General features: G+C 33.2%; 1 protein-coding gene across 3 annotated transcripts in view; it reads right to left on the reverse strand.

Moving 5' to 3' along the window:
* Nucleotides 1-13760, reverse strand: part of ham (hamlet) — a 146389-nt gene extending 132629 nt beyond the window's left edge. For 2 of the 3 annotated variants that reach the window (XM_017626852.1, XM_017626834.1), the window contains exons 1-2: nt 12222-13760; nt 11617-11786 (exon numbers count right to left, since the gene is read on the reverse strand). In XM_017626852.1, the coding sequence (XP_017482341.1) occupies nt 11617-11644 (28 nt within the window). In that variant the 5' untranslated portion in view covers nt 11645-11786; nt 12222-13760. The remainder of the gene's footprint in view (nt 1-11616; nt 11787-12221) is intronic. The other variant, XM_017626844.1, reaches the window with a different exon arrangement.
* Between the last annotated feature and the right edge of the window lie 10471 nt (nt 13761-24231).

Consider the following 24231-nt stretch of genomic DNA (forward strand, 5'->3'; position numbering starts at 1 on the left):
TAGAAGTGAAATCAAATTGTAAAGTAAAACAAATAAATTGATTATTTTAAGGTTCCTACAGCATCCTTATATTTGTAGTTTTGGCTTCGAAAAGAGGCAATGCAATTTTTCAGTGTTACAAAGTACCAGCAATGGTGAGGCAACAAGTGTAAGTCACGGTGCAATAAAAAATTTACATAACTATGTATTTAGTTATATTCAAAATGAGGAAAAAATACAACCACGCTCGTAAAATCTTTCAAAATCACGATTTCACTGCTGGACACCATTCAAAAGATTGGGCATGTACGCGTTATGCTGCCCTTTAATTTGAAAATTCGAGATGAATGCAAGGATGTGCTAGGTAGCCCTTTGTAGCTCCAGACGCTCATTTAATCGGCAGTATTTACAAAATTGTATTACGGGCAGAGGTCAAAGCCTAAGTGACAGCCAAGCTGCTGGAGAGATCCATCAATTTAGACAAATGTGGCACTATTTCTGTTAGAATTAACCAATCATAATCCAGGGAGTCAGTATGTTATTATCATGGTTATCATCGGCAATTTAAGCGAGTATCGCGTGTGGGACGAGTACAGGAAAAGATGGAATGATTAACTGTCCTAGGAGGATCTGTCTGTACTTGGGATGAATAACTGGCATAATTTCGTAAAGAAAAATGCATGGAATTTTTTATCTCGGCGCAACTATTTTGTAAGTCACATAAGAAAAAGTAAGTGTAAACTTTTAAGGATGCATACATACATATGTATGTAGGTATAAGTTTAAAAATCTTTTCCAAAAATACATAAGTATGGATGTATATTCTTACAAAATATCTGTTTATGTGGGAATGTTCTTTATTTACATACAGTTAGGTTATTCATAAAATCGACGCCATATTTTTATTTGGATGTACATACTTATGATTATATATTTTTAAATATTCAGCAATAATTTACAATGAATATTAATAACCAAATATTATAAACTTTTCCCGATGCGTATTCCTCAATATTTATACACACATATGTACATGTGTGTATATGTATACATTTTAAGATTATGTTGCTGTTGGCTTATTATTAAAATTCCATAATATTTAAAGGTAATTCTAATCAAATGGCAGTTGTATTGTTGAAATCAATGTTAAATATGTTAAAATACCATATAATCCCAATAAACATTGGGCTTGGTTAACAATTCGAAAATGATTGGAAAACTAAAATTTTTTTCGAGTGTCACCTTTGATAACGAATGTGGAATAGGTTAGTATTCGATTCGAGAACTAGGCCATTCTCCAGCAAAACGGAACCTTCGTTATCCAATGAATTTTTCGTTTTTCGTTATGAATTCGAAATCCAGCCCATTATCGAATTGAAATTTTAATGAGAGAGAGTGATTTCATTATATTTCCATTCGAAAATGAGCTGGATTTCACTTCCTCTCTTGTTACTATGGTTTTAATTTTTTTTCGAACCCATCTCGAATGTATTTCCAATACACTATGAACGTTGGAAAACTAAGGTTGGTTTTGAGTTCATTCTCAGTTCGATATTCATATTGGATATCGAAGGTAATTTTCGAACGTTTGCCAAAATGTTTATAGGGATGTTTTCTCCCAACATTCAAATAAAAATGTTTCTGAATGCTTAAATATTTTGTGCCTATTTCGAAAAAACCAAAATTGAAAAGTTACAAAAACATTTTTATCGAAAAAGTGGGCCAATTAGCATATAGTACTTTATATCGTTATACGAGTATATATGTATATCTTCACAACTATCAGTGTTATTAGATTTGAAATATATTTTGATGCCCGAGTGCCCTTGTGCTTAATAATCGTTTTACAAATCGTACACTTTTCTTGATTTTAATAATTATTTGGTCAAATCTTTTTTATAACTTTTATGCACTGAATAAAGTCAATCCTTTGGCTATATTAAAAATTCAATACATGTATTTGGATATTGTAATCGTGTCGTACTAATTCTTTTTAGTTTAAAGGTTGAACCATTTGCTAGGTAACTGCGTACAATTAGTATTTTAATTTTTATATTTGACAAAGTATTAATAATTTAATTTTTTAAATAATTATTAACTTAGTCGCCCCACAATGGACATAATCAAAAAAAAATATATATATAATATCCGGTACACTTTTATGTTAGATTCCCATTTTTTTCAAGGATGGAGTGTCTTATAATTCAAATAATAATAAATGGTATCTGATGTGAGTCATACGCCATTTTCGCTTTGGCGTGTATTTGCAAGCAAAGCCTGAAGAAAATATAATTAGGGGATTAACAAGACGTCTTAAGCGTCGTAATGTCTTAAGGTCGAAAAATATTTCAATGTAAAATAACGTTTAAAATGGTTTTAGGTATTTCAAAGCGCATAATAAAGCTAATTAAAAATTCTCTATCCGTTTAAGGACATTTTAACAGCCGAAAATCGGAAGGTGCTGATCACGCTACAAATCACTTAGTATACATATTTTGAATTATAAGGCCGGTTGTTCAATGTCTGGATAACACAAAGCTGCTTTATCGATCACATGTTATATGCATGATGTCGAAAATGTCGATAACTGGGAGATAGTGATAACCAGACATTGAACAACCGCCCCGCAGAGACTCGATCTTAGAAAAAATTGTGTTTTTATTCCCGAGCGCACTTGTGCACAAGGGTATTATAACTTTGTTCACATAACGGTTGTTTGTAACAGGCAAAATAGTAATACGAAATCTTCGATAAATCAGTAATTATTAAAGCTAATTTATTCAAAATTGATGCTTCCAACAATTCTTGACCAAGAAATACGTTTAGGATTTATATATGTATATCGGTAACTGTTCTACCAATTTGTACCAAACTCGGTATGGTTATTGTGCTTGCCACATAGAAGCAAATTATTGAAATCGAACTAAAATTACGGCCGCTTTTGATATAACAGTAAATTTCAGAAATGCTTGAAACTTCAATATTTCGAAATTTAAGGACGCTAATTTACTCAAAATTGATACACCCCGGTTTACCATGTAGCGGTAGCTCTCGGAAAGGTGAAAAACATATATTTAATACCTGCGCCGGGTATTTTATGTTCGGCTCCGCCCGAACTTAGACTTTCTTACTTGTTTTTAGATAAAATTGTAGCGGTTATTATACATATTTTTCGGCTATATCCATTCTCAAGTAGCATACTGGTGTATAAATTGGTGTAAATTTATGGATTTTGGTACAAATCTGATTAGATTGAATAAAAAAAGAACGTTTTGGTGTATTTGTTATTCCACCAGTATTTCTTTCAAATCAAAATTCTACCTTTAACATTTTGGTACTATTTATTCATTGAGATAAGTACGAAAACTNTGAAGGGGCGACTATGTATTAATTATTAAAAAAATCAATTGTTATTATTTTGTTACAGATATAAATTAAAATACTACTTGTGTGCAGTTATATAATAACAATTTTAACCTTTAAAATAAAATAAAAAACGAAGGTGATACGATTAGTGGCCCCGACGAGTTTGAATTTGCTAAGCACGGTAAGTTATCGTAAATCGTAAATAGTACACATGAATACAAAAATGCTAGAATTAATGTCTATCTGTCCGTCCGTTAGTGCACTCGGGTAAAAAATGTAGACACGTCAACTAAATTTGGTATGCGGGTGTTCGATTATTCGAATTTTCTCCGCAAACAGGTTCAAAAAACCCCAACTTAGATAAACTGTTCCAAAATTTTTAATTCAGAAAAAAACGGTAAGACAGGTTTTTTCGATAAGGGTTTTTGAAAACCACGACCTCGTCCTTTATAACTATTTAATAAAACACATATATGTATTAAATTTATTGTGAAATCTTTTCAGCTTTTGAATATTTAAAACTGGAATCAGATGTCGCAGAATATGCAAAATACATCTTAAAAGGCATGTATCTTAACTAAAAACGCAAAAATTAAATATTAATATAATAAATCATAATAAAATAAATAATTTCTTAAAAGAAAGAAATTCAAAGTTATTAAATTATTATATAAATAAAAATACCAACTAATATAGGTAAAGATACTAGTGAAGTATAAAATAATAAGTATACACGCTCCACAAGACGTGCTTGTATTACATTTTGCTTTTTTGCATATGTGCAATAAAGCGTGTGCTTTAAATGTGAATGCAGCAAAACGAAATGAGGTGTAGTTGATATCTACAAAAAAACGTGGATTTTCCGCACTTTAAAAAACATACATACATTTATTAAAAAATAATATTCGGAGGGAACTTGTTAATGATTAACCCTTACATAGCCAGCACCACAATTTTAAAACAAAATTTCTCTGAGATATCCTAACCTAAAAGTGCAAAAAAACAGGAAACTATTCAAAATATGTCAAGATTTTTCATTTGCGTCCGAACTCATATATAGTAATGTCAAATAAAAACTAATATGGAAACACACTATATATATATATGTTACCGGCCAAACCCGATCTTATGTTAAACTAGGTGATGTAACCTAACTATTTCGGCGTAATCGGCTCTCGGCCCAGCCTCAAAAAAATAACCTCATCAGTCCAACTCAAGCTACGCAGTCCACAGTATTGTTGCGCCCAACTTGTTTCCACATTGGGTGGATCTATCAGGTGTAGGTAGAACTAGTTTAGCCTAGTCAAAACTAGTCTGTCCTAAGATCGTGTTTGGCCGGTAACATATATAATCTCTGGAGAAAACCAGTCACTGGATCGCTCGCACAAAAATACCGCGTTCTGTGTGACATCGCAGACCGCCTTTCACGAAATTCATCTTTTTAACATTTTCTTTATTAATTATTTTAAAAAAGCATATATTTCTACACTTTTAAGCAATCAAAACATAGTTCCTTGACATTTATTGTTCTGGCAATTTCTTTTATCCTCCTATGCGGCTTTGTTTTCATTTACTTGAGAAATGTCAAATCGAATTAGGATTGGATTCGTGTAAACGGGGAAATTCACTAAAGTAATTCAGAAGCGAACTACGTAATTGGCAGTGCTCGTGGGGACATAGTATGGGTGAATTCCAAAACGTCAAAATACAAAGCATCAGTGTCTTTTATTTCTAAACAGCACATGGAGAAAAGGTCTAATTTGCGCATTCTAGTTGAAAACTAGCATCTAACCTTGGTTGCGCACATTTGGAATTACAATATACTGAAGTTTAGAAATAAAAGATACTGATGCTTTGTATTTTGACGTTTTGGAATGCAGCCTATTATGTTCTATCATTCTTGTTTAGGCATGGCTGTGACATGTGCCAACTTGTTTTTACACTTATTGTTTTTCTATGTCGGGAGTTTTTCTGGTGCGCGCGTAATCATCTATCTACCCTGCAGGAAATGGGACTAGTTTGTAGCTAACTATTAACTAACTAGCAGTCGACTAGTGGTAACTATTTCAAAGTCATATGACTTACAGTTTTCAAGTTATAGCTGATTAAAAATGTCACGCCTATGGGAGGTGCGACGCCCCTTGTCAAATCTAATTTTTTTTATACCCTACGTTACGTCCGAGGTTACTCTCTATATACTAGTTAAAGCTTCATGAAAATTCATTCAGAAGATCCGGAGATTAGTGAGTTCAAACAGACAAACAATCTACAGTTTTATTATAGTAATAGAAGATACCCTGCAGAAAAAAAATTTTAGTTGATTAAAATAACAAACTTATAATAGCTTTTTCGCGCGATTTCGATAAATACCTAACTTTTAATTAGCTATCACAAAACCACAAAACTATCTTTAAGTGAGTTGAAAAGTATTGCAGGAGTCATGCAGACGTTGTCGGGAGTTTGTTTTCTTTACAATTTTTTATTTAAATATCCTCCTACAAAAAATACTTTCAATATACTTCGAAACTGTAAGTCACATGACTTTGAAATTCGGTGTGTTGACATACACATCTATCGTAGATGCTTATTGTAAAGTAGATAAACTTTTGTAAAAAGGGCGTGGCACATCCTATAATACATACATATAATACATATAAAAAAAATTCCTCGAAAATTGTACTTAAAAATTTTAATGTAGTTGATTGAGTAATCCTTATTAATGCATATGTGTAAACTAAATGGTTTCATCTCAGTCTTAACTAATAGCTCATTTAGTTTATTTAGTAAGTAGAGTGGAGTACTAAACTTACATTTTTTGACTTGTTTTCACGCAAATAGAGGAATATTAACAAGAAATCGGCACCTGAGTTGAAGATCGACCTATCTCGGCAGCCAGTTCGAAAACGCCATATTTCAGAAAACTTTTCAAGAACGCCCTATCTCAGAAATCGGTTCTCAGCAAATTTTCAATACATTTTCATTTGAGATAGGGCGTTTTTGTACCGAATTCAGAAATATGGCCTTCTTAAACCAAATTCTGGGACAGGGTGTTTTTCAATAAAATTCTGAAATAGGGCATTCCTCAATCAAATTCTGAAGTAGGGCGTTCTTGAAAAGTTTTCTGATAAAGGGCGTGTCCGAACTGGCTACCGAAATATGTCGATCTACCACTCAGATGTCGAAATACGACTACTATTTTCCTTCTGAGAAGATATGTAGAACCGGCGTATAAAAAATTAATAAATGTGAAGTAAATGCATATCGTCACCCTTATGCCAGAAGCATGAATGTGCAAATTTACCAATATTGAGTTATTGGGTTGACTTGATTAACCTTTGGATGTTCTATTTTATACCAAAAGCCAGAATACCATGCGTACATGGAAAGCATATATTTCACAATGTTAATTACATGAATGCAGAGTTAAGTCTCGTAAAAAACTTCAAACTTGATTTCCCAAAATTTTAATTTTTACACATTCATGTTTATGGCATGCGGGGAACGATATGTATTTGCCGATTTGTTTTACAAAAATTATTTAAAAAGCAGACGTCTCGGTTGCTCAGCAAATCGGTTAATCGTTTCTGCAATTATTTCACATTGATTCTCTAAAACAAAGTTTCGATGCATGCTTAAGATGCAAAAACTTAAGGGTAAATTTTATAAGAAATTAAACTGAGAATTTTTTAAAACTAGTAGTAACCCCCCAAATTCAGATGAATGCAGTAAAGAAATACTTACTAAAATTAAGAGATTAAATTTAAGCGTATAATAAAACGTGATATTCGTAAATATACTTCAGTATTTAGTTGAAGATTTATTTAAAGAACTTCGTGAAAGACAACAATTAATCTTGTACTGCTAGAGGCTTGATAACCCAGAAAATTTGCGCCGTTTATGGTGAAAGGCATTTAGTATCACACTTTTAATCTAAAGCTTCCTTAACCGTTTCAATATAAAATTTCAACCGCTAATTATAAAAATTTTATAATATGTATACCGGCTAATTTTGTATCGTTCATTTCGAAAATCACATCAACAAATATGTAGAACTTTGGGCTTTGCCTTCATTCAGTGTCCTTTATAATGGTCAGTGATATCCTAGGTGTTTAATAAAGAAAGTGATGTCAACTATTTTTATTTTTTGCTTTCATGAAATAAATTTCAGAACTATGAATAACACTGTGCCACAAAAGCAAAAACATTTCAGAGCACACGAAAGAATCTATATACTCACGAAACTATGGGCTAAAAACATTAAAACGGCGTTTTTAGTTTTTCACTCTGACGTCAGGATTTTTTTTCAAAGGACTTTGAAATTCTAAAGATATTGTTAATTCAAAAAATTATTTAATTAAATTAGTGCAATGTAGAATAGCATTATGGGTACCAAATGAAACAGAAAATTCTGTTGAATTTAAAAACAATAAAATTTTTTGGTGAACAAGGAGGAATAGGTATTGAAAATGCGCTTTTAATAAATTTTATCTTTTCAAGTCAATAAAGTTTGCAGGACGAAATTCGATGATGTGGTCGTATGTACATATATAAGTCCTCAAACAATAATTTTTTCAAAAATAAATCTTGCAACTTTTCAAGGATTTTTAAGGAAAAAATTTTTAAAGGACATTTTCTGTACCCATTCGTCTTTATGCATCAAAAAATTTATTCTGTTATAATTCTACAAAATTTTTTCTTATATTTGACACCCTTATCTTTATACTACATTGCACTGAATTAAAAAAAAATTGAAATATTAATATTTTTTAATTCCAAAGTCCTTTTAAAAAAATCCTGACGTCAGAGAGAAAATCTAAGTACGTGACTCAAACAAATGACCACGTGTTGATTTCTTTTTAAATATTTGTAATGTTTTTCGAGCTAATTCTTTTTGTTATTTTTCTATAAAAAAATACTGTGCTTTAACCACATAAATCACAGCTACAAACTCTATACAAAATTTAGGAAAATTCCACAAATTCTCATCAAAATTTCAACATTTTAATCTGATTCTTAGACAACTTTTGGGTATGCAATTTTAGTCTAATGAAGAAGCGCCACAGTATTTTTGCGTAGAACACCTTTTCGCGTAGGCGGCCTTCGGCCGCGCTTCAAAAAATAACCCTCATCAGTCCAACTCCAGGTACGTAGTCCACTAAATTGTTGCGTCCAACTTGTTTCCGCGTTGGACGGATTAACGGAGCTGGGAAGAACTAGTTTAGCCTAGGAAATGGGGTTTAGCCGGTAACATATACATTTCCATATACATATACAATTTTCCTTAGAAAACTCGATCAAGTAATCATCCAATTCGTCCTCAATTGCAATGTCCAATTCGTCTAATGAAGTTTGCTCGATTACCTCTTCTAAAGTCACCTTCGATAAAAATTGCTCGATATTTATTTGGTCCTCTAACAATAACTTGGAGGCCTTATCGATTTTAGAATTCCACCAAACTCTTCGGTTTCTTGACCGGTGGCTGATAACTATCATTTATAACTAGCAAAAGTTCGGTAGAAATAGCATCCTCTTCTGAGATTAGAAGCGAAATAAAGCGGAAAAAATTCCGGTTAATAGGAAAACGTTTTCCCTATGCAGCATTAGCTTTCTAAAGCTGAAGTGGTGCGCATTTTTAAACTGAAACCTGACAGTTCATTCAACATTTTCCACAAATAAATCACAAAATTTGAAAAGAACCTGATAAGCCATAAAGTTCCACTCACCGATTTCAAACAACGGCTTCGAAAATATTCGAAAATTGGTTGCATTAATGTAAAACAATTGAAATTCATCGCTTGTGCTACCAAAATCATATATCCATCCATCATTTTATCTCGTGGAAGAATTGGTAAACATAATATTCTCATATAGATCGTCTTGGATATTGGAACATTGACAATCTTTTCGAAAAGTTCTAAGTGAAAATACCTAATTTTGCACCGGCACTAAAGTTTCAGATTTTTTAAAAATTGGTGTTCATCAATTTGTGCTGTGAGCGGGTCATTTAATATAACTTGTCGAAGTAATGTCAGACTTTACTTCTATGGAACCTATGTCACGGTTGGGTGGAAGTTATGTATGTCCGTAGTAGTTATGTCGAAACCCAATTCCCACGGGATGATATCAGTAGAATTACTACCTTCGAAGGAAACGTCCAGCTATGCAATATCAAAAAAAAAATGTTAGAATTCTAATAAGTAACTTACCGGTCATGGAAGATTAAGAATTCGCCTACACAAACTCGGAATCTGGTCTAATTATTAAATTTAAGACAATACAACGCACACTAAATACCTTTCTTTTTCATCGAACCCCACATCAAAACGCTAAAAATCAAGGGCACTCCATTTAAAAGTTTTACTAGAAGTAGTATACATCCTTTAACTTTTAATGTGAAGTATGAAAATGTTTCACTGGTTTATTAGTTATTGCTTTATAGTTCGGTATTATGTCTGAAAGCTTTACCTATGCGCATTTCTGAGTTGGCTTCCAATTTCGACCTGTATTTGTTTTTTTGTATAAGTATACGTTGAAAAGCCTGTTTCACAACGATACGCTGTGACAAAACGAAGCAAAGTTAAGATAGTCTTTTTGACTTCTTAATGGTATTCACTCCTGACACTAACCCAAAACTCAGTCAGAGACACAGACACAATTGTGTGTTTCAATATCATGGTACTCTCAAGATCGATGAATATTTCGTAAATTGATTTTGTACCCAATCGATATCACTACAAAGGTTTCAGGAGATTTATCATTTCACATTTCATTTGGTAATAAAAGTGGAAAACATTCAGTGCTTTTCTTTTCCACAGAGGTAATCCAGAAATTTAATTGTCTTTTAAAGGGTGATCATTTGCCTCCCTGCAAAATGTAGTTATTTCCCTGATCTTTCCAAAAGTGTTGGCAAGATAAGCTTATTTTATAATCCCACGATGAGACCACCTAGAGGTCTTTAGATACCTCGCAAGGAAGAGAACCAACCAAGTGGGAGCTTTTTTTATGTGCCGGTGTACTCAACAGATATATGTATATGTAAGTACAAATCAGGCCTGCTTTGTTTACCATCGCTTAAAATTCGGTATGAATGGGTCACAACTGTTAGAAAAGTTTTCCTAGTTTAGAGTGGTAATATGCACTTCTAACCACTGAGCCACAGCTGTAAGTAGATATTAATATAATATTAGATTGGCGCTTACACAACATGTTTGTGTTTGGCCCAGCTTCTCGTCCGATTTGTGGCGTGCGACTTGATGATGTTGTCTCACAAAGGGGAGGGACCTACAGTTTTACGCCGACTCCGAACGGCGATTATATTTTTATGAGAAGCGGTTTTTCATTGCAGAAATACAGTCGGAGGTGGCAAGTGGCAACTGCTTGAGAAAAAACCCAGGCCCTCTGTAATGGTAGCGCGCACTGCTAGACAATACATCACTGCAGCAAATATTAACTTGGTGTAAATTAGAGCCCTTAGTTATAGAAATAACGGTGTTTTCGTGTTTCTGAAATTTACCGTTATATGGAAAGTGAGCATAATTTTAGTCCGTTTTCAAAAGTTTTCACCCCTTTGCTTTTTTGTACCAGGGGAAATAACTGTTCCGATACATACAAGTATGTAGTCATAAGAGGTGTCACGCCTATTTTCCTAAAAATTTATGATAATCTCATTGACTGCCAAGAGCTCAGACTCCATTTTTGCACTGATGAGGTGAGCTCAAACTCAAGAATGTGTACTGAAAATCGAGTCGGAACTTAAGCTCACTTTTTATGTATGAGGCCCATTATTGCAAGCATCGATTTTCAGTGAATTGGAGGTCGATCAGATCTAACCTAGCTCTAATCTCCAAACTAGAAATTCGTTTGTTTTTAGAAAAAATAATTGTATCTGATTTCAAATATATTTATCACGTCGAATTTCGCAGAGCAGTTATTTACAGTAGTACTATTTATATGTCTGCATTTGCTTAGCAAGTACATTGATCAGAAAACAGTGCATCAAATGGCTATTTTATAAATTTAGTTACTTGAATAGCTACTTATCGCAAACGATCTACAAAAGTGGCACAATTCGTAATTTGTCAATTTTAAAATTATGCACTAAAAATGTACACAGAGCTTTTATTTACTTTTCAGGAAAAGCAAATTTTTGTTGAAAAACCTAAGATAAAGTCTCCCTTACCCATATGATAAGCATGTTCTAAAAACTAATTTTTCGTATTTCCTGCAAACGTATACTTTTGAGTTGAGTAATTTTTCTATTCGCAAACATACCTGATACAGCGCAGCGGTCGAACATCATATTAAAGCCGGCAAAGCGCAGTCCAAGAATTTCAGTTATTTTTTGTTTTTATACTAAATCTTTCGAACTCATAAATTTGTTTGCCCCAAACGAACTTTACACTTTCCGTCGGTATTTGTGTTTGAGCGGTTAAATTTGGGCACTATGGAAAATTGGCAAGATTTAGACGCAGGTTATTTTTTCTTCTTCATTATATACATATTTCATTCTCAAATCGGTTTAAATTTAAATATATTTTTAAATATAAACAATTTTATGAATCTTTTTGACTTTGGAGCAAATGGGCGAGATTTTTTTCTAATTGAATAAATATTTTATATTTTGAGTCAGATATTCACTTTTTTTTTTTTTTAAATACATAACACATTTTATGTTTTTATTTTTATTTTTATTTTATTTTTCATTTCTTTTAGTTATTTACATCACTAAATGATCACTTTGGTTTTCTTTTATTTAATTTTAATTTTGAGATTAAATTATTCAATATGCTATTTAGTTTTGAGATCGCGTCTTTATATTATGTAGATATATATTTTTCTATGCAAAATTGTATTATTTCTTCATTTAGGTAACTTACTATTTAGGTTGCTTAAATTCACACTATATTCCTGAAGTCTTGCTTTTACTGTGTAATATGTATGAATAAATAAATTTGGCTTGAAATTATAGTATCGTTCGCGTAGAGGCAGACCAGCTCAGCAGCAGCAGCTTTTATTTATCCAGTTTTCTTAATTGACACTTTCATCCATACAGTTTCTACAGAATTCAGCACTAAAATTTACACTTTCTAGTGAAAGAAAATTCCACAATTAAGTCATACTACACGAAAACACTAAAACGATTTATACACTTTTTCACGCTGATGCGGACATCAATCAGCGAAAATGCGCGTCAAGCACCGCTTAAAAAATCACAGACCGAAGCGCTTGAATATGTAATCGATTTGCCGAAGTCAGTCAGTCAGACTCGTCAAAGGCGAATGCAAAGTCGAAATCGAAATGAGAGCCTGCGAGCGTTGAGTGTTTTGTGTATGTTGTCTGTCTGCCGGTTGTCTCCGCAAGACTAAACCAAAGCAAAGTGAAGTGAAGCTAACGGATGCGAGCACTGACACGGACACGGACACGGATACGGACAGACAGAACGAATAAATGTTTTTTTTGTTTGATATTTGAATGGCTCGGTTGGGATGTTGCGACGGATGTTCGAATTGGGATGTGTTTGTTCACTCGGCGACTCGCTTGAATGCGCGCCACAGTGGTTAACGAGGGGATGGACCGGGATGTGTTCGATGAGGATGGTGTGGATGATGACTAAATAATAACGTTAGTTATGTGTGTGCTTGTGGATGGGAAAAGCCTACAGGGAAACGGTAACGGCAACAGCAACGGCACTTTTGCTCGTCAATGGTTGGTGGTAGCATCAGCGTATCTCGTTGTGATGACTATCTGCATCTCGTATCCGCAAACAGCAGGGGATGAAAGCAAACACACAGATACGTGTACACACACATATTCAAAGCCACAGACAAAGGACACCGCACTGATGTACATATGTAGCTACAACAATAGTAACATATTTACCAGTACAGATCAGAGTATGGTTGTGAAAATAAAACAAAACAACAACGATATGTTGCGTCGACAATAACCACAAAAATGATGAAGGCAACAAAATGAACGCCAACAATGCGTATGTGTGGTGGCAGCGGCAGCGGTCGCGGCGCTACCGATGACAGGAACCGCGTCGAAAACAACGACTGTGACGTCCACGATGACGACAGCGATAATCAATGCTGTTGGCAGTCGACAACGCAAACCGCCGCAACAACCGTTCGAATTGGATAATTTGTCGTGCCTCTGGCGAATGAACGTTTACGAATGAATGCCAAGTTGGCAAATACATATGTCTCAATAGCGACGGCAAATGGCAAGATAGCGGCGACAACGACGACGCCGACGATAGCGGTGCCGACGAGGATGAACTCTCATTCTGTGCGCAGGATACGAATTCCAATACGAAAACTACAATCCTACATATGTACATGGGTAAATCTCCTAACCGTGGGTTTTGTTACTCACTTTTTATTTAACTTTAATAATGTCGTTTTACTTTTATAAAAAATATGGGTCATTTTGATAAAAAAAAAATTATGTATTGTTGTACCTTATTAAATTTTTTGTTATTTTTATATTGCCATTTTCATTTTTAACAAGTAAGAAAGTCTAAGTTCGGGCGGAGCCGAACTTTAAATACCCGGCGCAAGTATTAAATATGTTTTTTCACCTTTCCGAAACCTTCCGCTAGATGGTAAGCCGGGGTGTATCAATTTTGAGTAAATTAGNAACGGCTCTCTTTTAGTTTCTACAAAAAGTTGCCCTCTTATAATGGTGTTTTCTCATCTTGAAAAAAAGTCATGGCAAATAGTAATCCTATGCATTAGACCAGACATTTCCACAGCTACGTATGGCTCCATTAGACCTTGAAAAAATACATATCGTTAAGTGTTTTTTAATAACTTTTCAGGAGAGAAAAAAACTGATTACTGGTGCCAATAGGCAATATTTTGCAAATTTCGTAAAAAAAAATTTATTAAAAATATGTTATTGATTTATGAAACAGAATTTTGTGACCAATTACAACGTAATCAACATTTGCGTCGCTTTAAAGCACATTATACACGATTTAAATTTCCTTTGGCGGTGTGGAATCGTATGCAATTTGTACATAATACCGCTGTTAGGCATACATGCAATGTATAGAAGTTGAGGACTCGATTAGTTAACTGCCCGTTGCTCCTGTTATGTAATGAAAAATGGTCAGAAGCGTTTTTATTAGATAAAAATTAATGCAAAGTGGCGAGTGGACACATATTTTGTACAAACCATGAAATTGCCAAAGAAGCGAACTGTCAGCGTATTAACTTGACCCAATGCCCTGTTTCAAAGTCTCGATGGGTGATATCCAATGAAAGCTCGTATATACAAGAAATAATTTCAATATAAATAAGTATAATTGAATTTTTATTAAATGCTTTCACATTTGTATACATTAAGCAAATTTGCATAACAAAGTTAATTGCATAAAAATGTAAAACTAAGTATTTATCGAGGTAGACTATCATAAAACGAATCGAAATCTTTGTGTTAATATTGCTTTAACGTTTGTTTTAAGGCTGTTGTGTTTATATTGATAAATTTTTTTTGGACCATCTTGCACTAGCTCCGTTTCGTATTGCTGTAATAACAGAGCTAATTGTTGTTTCAATGATGTCCAGCAGTCGGTTTGACGCAACTTGAATTTGACTTCACCATTTACATAAAGCAATCCTCTGATACTGCTTACTGGTGTTTCCCTAATAACACAAACGGCCATAAAGCAAATTTGTGTTATATCCCAATTTAATGTGAAATAACACAAATTTGCTTTATTTCATTTCTCGTTGAGCAATAAGACCAACTTTGAAACTTAACAATTGAGTAATAAAGCAAAAAAGTGCACATAAGTAGTTAGTCACCCAGTTACATTTGACAAAAAGTAGTACATGAACAAGTTAAATGGACGGATTTGTAAGTCTACAATTTTGAAAGTGCCCAGCGTCGCGGCGGTCCGAGAAAAGGAATAAAAATAAAATGACAATAGTTCACTTCGAAACTGCTTTTTAATGTCCAAGTAATGAGAATTATTGCGTATGGTGTTATTGCATGCACCCCATTCATGGTGGAATTATACCAGGTGAAGTAATATTAGAGTGAGAAGAAAGATTTTAACACTGCCTTATTTGAAAATTTGCCTATAAAATGTCGCCTATAAGGCAGCATAATGTCAGAAAATAAAGCGGGGAAGCTGTTTTTTAAGTTCACCTGTTTATTACGCCATTCATCCCACCTGCTTGTACCGGGGATACGTAGTAGGTAAAATTGTACATATTTTTACATCACTATTTCGTACCACATGCTCGCTCCGTCTTCGTAAACGAAATCCACAGTTCGGATACGGACCTTTTGTTGGTGCCATGCCATGGCGGAATTATAGTTGCGTTCGCGTAGCTGTTAATTGTTCATGTTTAACCAAAACTTACAAGTTTTTGCGTTCGCGTACGCAAAAAACTTGCAAAGTAGGGGAAATTGAGAGAGCAAAGTGACATTTCATTTTGAGGGAAAGCTGCTAGTTTCTGCTGGAAAAATGTTTGCCAACAGCAATTTGCCAACAGGAAAACAGCTGATCAAAAACAGCTGGTTGGCATTTACGCATATCACAAAATTGAATGTGGTGGTTTGGAAGTTAAAAATTACAAAATGCGACTAATTAAACTTGGAAGAAATAACTAGTTATTTGTTTAATCAATAAACTGTGTCAGTATAACACTTTGTTAAGAATTTTCGTACGTTTTAAATTTTACACTTTTGAATGTAAAAAATAAAAATTATATCAGCTGTTCGTCTAACTTGCAAGTTTCTGCAAATTTTCTGTTCGCGTACTATTTGGGATATTTTTCTCTTGTGAGTGAACAGATGACATTTCGCCGGAATTTGGCAGTTGGTTGGTTTTTACTGGAGATTTTAAACGAACGCACCTTACACCAGGTGAAGTAATTAGAGCGAGAAGAAAGATTTTGACACTGCCTCATATGAAAAATTGCTTTTAAAATTTGACTATAAAGCAGCCGAATGTCTGAAAATAAAGCGTGAAAGCTGTTTTATTACTTCACCTTTTTATTGTGCCATGGTTCCATGTAAACATTTTTAAGTTTTCCAGCAATATTTTCAACATATTAAAAAGCATGCAGACAAAATTCATACAAAACCGCTATGTCCAATTTGCCGAGCAGTTATTAAAGACGACGCTTTCCCTTTATTTTGTTGGACTTTTCATAAGTAAAAATATTTGTTTAATNCCGCTATGTCCACTTTGCCGAGCAGTTATTAAAGACGACGCTTTCCCTTTATTTTGTTGGACTTTTCATAAGTAAAAATATTTGTTTAATTGTATTTTTGGAATAAACAAAGTTTTTTTCCTTCTGTCAGTAAACTGTTTTTGTTACAAATAGTATAAATAAGCAATGGGAAATAAGGCAAAATTTGTTTTATTTCCAACCTTTGTTGGAAATAAAGCAAAACTCAGATTTTGGTATTATTTCCCATTTAAAAGTAAAATAAAGCAAATTTTGCGTTATTGCCGTTTGTGTTATTGGACCCTCATTGAAAATAAACTGTAACTAGTTGAAAATTGTTACTCGTAATTTTCAGTAAGGTTTTATTTAAAATATTTTTTTTTTATATTTATCACTTGTATCAGCAATTACTTAACTGTTCTTATTTTTTGTTTTCATATTACTTATGTACATACTAAATAATAAAATAATACTCTACTACGATGTGCCTTTAAAAATAAAGTAATAATACAAATAGTGCCTAAATATGTCTGCGAAAATGGCTTAAATTTCCCTATTTTAATGGCGAACTGAGGGGGGAAAAAATACGACCACGAACGTATATGTGTGTATGTAAAGGATTTTCATATGATATATATATATATATATATTTTCATATAATATTTACTCAAAATTTATTAGTTTTTCACACATTTTTTGGAAATTGGTCGTGGAACCGCCCTGTCTTCTTTTCCGTCTCCTTATTATTATTTAGCGCTGTAACCTTATAAGCGATTTGGGCCGAGTTAAACAAGTCGTTTCACTTCTGGGTTCCGAGTGGAATACTTTCGGAGCTGGGGCGTCGGTGTCCATTCGAACGACATGGCCCAGCCAGCGGAGCCGCTGTATTTTAATTCACTGCACTATGTCCATATCGTTGTAAAGCTCATACAGCTCATCGTTCTATCGTCTGCGGTACTCACCGTCGCCAACGCGTAAAGGCCCGTAAATCTTCCGCAAATGTGTATCTCGAAAACCACTTCACTAAATTTTATACACACAATACGCCTGACACCCTTAACACTCCATTAGGCGCTTGGATTCTACTCACGCGGTTAGTCGCGTGATTACAATGGTAGTCCAACTTAGTTGCTATAATGTTTTATTCAAAAAAAAAAATTATACTTGTTCCCAATAAATGTTTATTTATATTATTTTATACGTCTAAAATATATTTTGATATATGTTTTATCTACATTTTATGAAGAAAAACTAAAACAGGCATTGCGTGTTGTTTTGAGCCGTTTAATAGAAGGTTTTTAAAAATTATTGCAAGTTCAAAGTATGCAATAAAAATAGCTAAACTAAATCCATTTTTATTTTGATAAATAATATAATAGACTTATACTTAATACAAACTAAACAGTGGAGAAATATAAAAGGATATAAACGGAGAAATACAAGTCAAATATGGAACATATTTCTCTCTGCCAAACAGGCGATGCTCCCATCTCTCATATGATACTTGCATGCATATTTACTACGTGTTTGGCAAATTTTTCTTGTGGACTTTACCGAAAGCAATTTGCTGGCATATCGGGTGGTGGAGGCTGTAAAATCTCTTCTTATAGCAAGTAGATGCCGTCCTCGACGCTCAACTTCTCTTGACACATTAGTAATCGGTGTTCAATTTGCGGTTTTACTAGCTCCCAAGCAATCATTTCGAAATTATAAAAAAATTAAGCTTATCTTCATCTTCCTCATCCATGGAACTTTCCTCTGCACTAGAAAGCTCACGGAAGCATTTAATGCAAACACAACACCAGGATCTGTGCTATGTTCGGAATGTATCTTTTTTGCATCAGACATTTCAATTTCCATGTAAAACAACATACAATTCTATATAGTGAAATTTTTGTTGTTTATAGTGAATAGCCTTAAGATTGCCTATAAAACAAAGTTAAATTTTTAGATATGCGAAAAAAGCCAAATACAAAACATAAGGTAAATGCTAAATTATGGAAACACTGAAACCCGAAATCGTTTCAATTTGCACTACAAAAAAAGTCATAAAATTCAATGCAAATTTTAAAATGAACCAAAGATAAATTTTTTGTATGGAATTAAGATTTGTTTTTTGGAATTATAAAACTTATCTCAGTGTTCCAACAGACCAACTTCCAAATTGGGCACTCGGCAAAAAATGTTACATAATTAGGCGCGTGGATTACAATTGTAGTCCGATCGTATTCAACTGTGGTTAAAAGTGATAAATGTGCGCCTAGTCCCTTAATTTTATACTGAGTACTTTTGTATATCATCGACAGCTACTCAAGCGGGCAATGCCATCCTCAACCTAAGGTTTAATTGGTCCCTGCTAAAAGATCTGTGGATTACATATGTAGTCCACGCGCCTAACGAAGAATTAAGTACGGTCTTGAAAATTTGTGAAATCCTCGCCCTCTATAAACATCACAAACTTTGAGTTTTCGAAAATTGCCGCCTTTTACATATACATACATAAGTCTTTAAGCATTTAAGAAAATTAATCATGCAAGAGTTTCCTCGCTGGTTATCAACCAATTTGATGTGTAATTTATTTATGTGGGTTCAATTTAAACATTATTATATTCATAATATTGAATCCTGTTCCGGAGATTTACCCATGTGGCATGGCCATGGCGGCGAAAGTATGGATATGGAGTTAAATAAATGTACATATGTGTGAAATAATCACGACTACTCCATGCACGCATATAAAGAAGAAAGGTCAAGGAGTACTCGAGAATTAGTCGAAATGCATATAACAAATGTGGTATTCAATTGACATTGCAATACCCTAGGGCAGGACCATATACTCCAACTATGTATTACATCAGATTAGTACAAAACTGCTCCAACGGGTTACTCCATGGAGTACCCACCTCAAGAGTCAAATTTTCGCAAATGGGCCACTCAAAAGTGAGTTTTGGAATTCCATGTACCTTTCGATTGTTAATGATAGTCTAAGTGATGAAAAAGAATGCCTCAAAGTAGTTTTGCGAAATATAAATTTTATTATTAGTTATAAACAATTTGAAATTTTTGAACAATGTTTTTTATTTGGACAATATCTTTGTTAATACTTGACGGAAATAAGTAATCTTACATTCTGCACTTCCGTGAATATTTAGTGCATCAAGTGCATCATAGACTTTATGAATTCAATTTTTTATTTATACCAAAAAATAATTTTACAATAAACAAATGCAAATTTTTACATGTTCTCTTCTGTTTACGCTGAAAATTGAAAAAGAGCATTGTTCAGATATTCATTATTAACATTTTAACGAAGGAAAATTTTTGCCAAGTATAAATGCGCAAATACGCCGAGCGTTTGTTTATTGCGCGTCACTTTAAGTTAAGGCGTGCGAGTATACACGTTAGATGACTGGGTATGGTGCTGCTGAGCGTATACGTTACATACGCAACTACGGGTATGAGTATGTATGAGTGGTTATTTTTACGTTTTATACCTTTCATGAGCATGAAACAGTATTATAATTTTGGTCCGATGTTTGTAAGTACCAGAATGGGAAGAGATAGACCTACTTAAATGTATACTTATTTGATCAGAACGTCGCACAGTGCCGCGAAGGTGGACAAAAATACAAAAATCGACTGTCTTGAAACTTAGATGTTTTGATGTCAAGTTACAGCTAAATCTCCAACTAAGAGAAGTTCATAAGTTATTTTGTGATAAAAACAACTTTCAGCCTCACACACCCCCTCAAAGTACACCTATTTTCTACATACCATTTCATTTCGGCGATTCGCACATAAAAGTGGTCGCAGTTAAAAATTTGTTAAAAATACATTTTTATTCCTAGCAAGATCAACTTTTGCACTTTGATAAAGATATATGCGACAAACCAAGAAATGTATGGTTCATGGAAAAAAAATTTATACAAATATTTTTTTTTTATTAATAAATAAATATATGATTAAACATACCAAAATCCGAAAATTGGTAAACTTTGGAGACAAAAAAAAAAAANCATCTTGAAAGTTCGTGAAATTTTTTTTTTGGTTATGGTAGTTTGGACCTTCTACTAACAGAAACAATCGAAATCTCTTCCAACTTTTTCCAATATTTGAAAATTTTCAATTTTGAAAAAGTGACTAAATGCCTTTTTTTTGGTATTATTTTAGCTGATCTATATTTACAATACTTTTTCTGAATGCCCTAAGATCTAAATTTTTGGTTCGCTTTTCAAAAATAAGGTATTGAATTAAAGCTAAAAGTGCCAAAAAAAAAATTAAGAGGTACAGGGTGCTTTGAAATGAAAAAAATTATCAGCTAATTAAAATACTTAAATATGCATCACGGTATGGGAGCCAAAAACAAAGGTATACGAAGATTTACATATATATATATATATACATATATATATATATATATAGAGCAATGACACCAGTTTACAAATAATATGTTAACCAATGATTAGACGAAAGGCAAACAAAAAGCAAATAAAAATAAATAACATACCTATTACTCTTCATCTGCATAAAGAGTACTATTTTGCTTAAGCAGCAAACAGCTTGCGAAAATGATAGTACAAATGTATGCACATCATGGAGGTCCAATTTTTTTATATATTTTTTTTTTTTGATTGAGTCTTTTTATAATTTTGTTCACCTAACTAATTACATTACCTGTGCAAAAATTTCAACGTTTTACTATTAGTGGAAAATGTAGCTCAACGCGAGTTTAAAATTTCATGAATTTTTCTCTGGTGCTAAGAGTCCTCTCTTGTGGAAAACAAATAAAAACCCAAGAGTTTAGTGTTTTGTTGAACGAAACAAGAGAGTTATACCTTAGAAATTATGGTTGGTATAACATGCCAAGTTCAGTGCATAAAGTTTTAGTACGTGGACGTGATGTAATTAAATACTTTGATTTACCAATAGGTAATGATTTTAAAGCTATGTTTTCATTTATTTTCTTATTCTGTATTTCCACCTATTTTATCAGGTTCATTATCAGAAGAAGCCTTAGAATGTTCACACAAAAACATAAGAAAATATCGGCTTAATCGTTCTCGAAAAACTGGAAGAGTACAAAGCAATACGGATTTAATGACTCGTTTGATATTATCGTCAGATCCATTAGTTGCATTTAAAAGAAATATAAAACAGAGAAACAAATATTTAAAGGGTTCTGATCTCAGCTTTAATAAATACATTGTTGAAAGTGACGAAGCAGACAAAAGCATGGAATCATTTGAATCAGTGATCACTTCCTCCTCTTCTGAGGACTCTGAAACTGAGTGATTATAACAACTAGTTCGGTTTTTATTAACATATTATATGTTATTACCATATAACAGCTATTATTACTTACTTACTTAACAGTGATTATGCTCTATTTTAAATGAAATCAAAAGAATTTTTTTTTCTAAAGGTTAACATGTAAGGAAAACCGACTTAATTTTTCAAATTACCATAATGTATTCATTTAGGAAGTAAAGTTTAGACGAATTTTGACTATTAAGACTATTTTTCTGAACACTTAGCAACAATGATATGCCATATTTCATTTTTAAATAATCATGTGCAAAAACTCGGTGTTTTTTTAATGGGTACCCGTTACAAAAAAACCGATTACTTTCTTAAAATTAGAGTAATATAGACACTTCAGATGTAAAGTTTCAATAAATTCTGACGACTCCTTCCTGTTTTCGTAAACACCACAATCAGCAATGATTATGCCTTATTTGTCTTTCATATAGTAATGTAAAAAAAAATCTTTTTTTTTTAATGGGTACCCGGTACCGAAAAATCGATTTCATTTTTGAAATAAGCATGGGTTAGTCCTTTTAGGTGTAAAGTTTCAACAAGTTCTGAATACTATTTCGGTTTTTATAAACATATGTCTACGATGATTATGAGTTATTTTACCTTTTTATAAAATTGTAAAAAAAAAAAATTTTTAATTAAATGGTAACAGATGCTGAAAAACGTTTTTTTTTTCTTAAATTGCCGTGATATAGTCCTTTCAGGTGTAAAGTTTCAGCCCATTCTGATGCCTCCTTCCACTTATATCAACACATGTCCACAATGACTATTTTCATATAAAAATGCAAGAAAAACTCGGTTTTCTCGAAATGAGTAACCGGTACAGAAAAACCGATTTCATTTTTGAAATTAGAGGGGCATAATACTTCTAGGTGAGAAGTTTCAGCCAATTCTGACCACTCCTTCTATTTTTGTCCATCATTTGTATGGAGTCGCGGCACTGTGCGTCGAGCTGAGTCGATTTAGCCATGTCCGCCTGTTTGTATCCAATGTAGTCTCTCAGTTTTCGGATATCTGGATGAAATTTGGTAATTGAGTGTATTTCTATAATGTATTAATCATTTGTCGGAACCGGAAAAATCGGCCCACTATAACATATAGCTCTCATACAACTGATTGTTCAGATATGAGATTTTTCGTTATAACTCCTCCATTTATGCAGCTAGGAACATGAAATTTCGCACTATTTTCACCCAATATCCACAGAATATTTACAGTGAAAATTAATAATATCGGGTCACTATAACATATAGCCCCCATACAACTGATTGTTCAGATATGAGAATGTTCCTTATAACTCCTCCATTTATGCAGCTAGGAAGATGAAATTTCGCATTATTTTCACCCAATATCAATAGATTATTCACACTGAAAAATATCTGGTCACTATAACATACGTATAGCTCCCATACAACTGATTTTTCAGGTATGAGAATTTTCCTTATAACTCCTCTATTTATGCGGCAGGAACATGAAATTTCACACTATTTTCACTCAATATCAACAGATTATTTATAGTGAAAATGAAAAATATCGGGTCACTATAACATATAACTCCCATACAACTGATTGTCATACAAAGTCAAAGTGCTGTATTATCTATATGTCCTACACCACTGATTATTCAAATACAAGATTGTGCGATATAAATCCTGTATTTAGCTAAGCGAATACATACCGATCACTCACAACAGTGGGAATCACTTAGATTGGTGCTTTATAAGGTATATCTTCCATAATACTGATTTTTTAGATATTATTTATCTTATATATGTACATCTATGTATGTACGCTGTGGATATACAAATTTTGTTTAGCTCCCGTACAACTAATTTAAAATGCAGTAGGCTGTTAAAGTAAAATTTTCGGATGTTCAGGAAAGGTATGAGGGCTTCGGCATAGCCGAAGACAGCCGTGCTCTTACTTGTTTTATTATGTATTTTTTACAGAGATGCTCAACAAACCATACACATAACCTACTAATTCGTAACAGCGCCAAAACCACCCAGTTAACTTTTCTGAGTATATACTGTATGTATTAATCTTTACTATGGGAGTATGTACATATTTGTATGTAAGTTCAAAATTGTAAAGCCATTTTTCTCGAGTTCAGCTTTTTTGAGTTATGACACTATTAAATAAATGAACCATATTCTATAAAAATACTCAAATATACGCTGAAATGTACCGAAACCACCGCAGGCGAATTTTGCTCAATCTTACTCGGCAATTGGTATGATACAGGGAAAATAAAAACAAAGAATTAAAAAAAAAATTTAACAACGTATCAACCCACCAATAAATGCAGCAGCAAAAACTAAAAAGGAGTAAATAAATAAATGCTAACAAGGAAAGTTTGTAAAGATGATTCCCTGTGGGG

The sequence above is a fragment of the Rhagoletis zephyria genome, unplaced genomic scaffold (genome assembly GCF_001687245.7).
Source record: "Rhagoletis zephyria isolate East Lansing unplaced genomic scaffold, Rhagoletis_zephyria_1.1 Rzeph_scaffold_00066, whole genome shotgun sequence".
Taxonomy (NCBI): Eukaryota; Metazoa; Arthropoda; class Insecta; order Diptera; family Tephritidae; genus Rhagoletis; species Rhagoletis zephyria.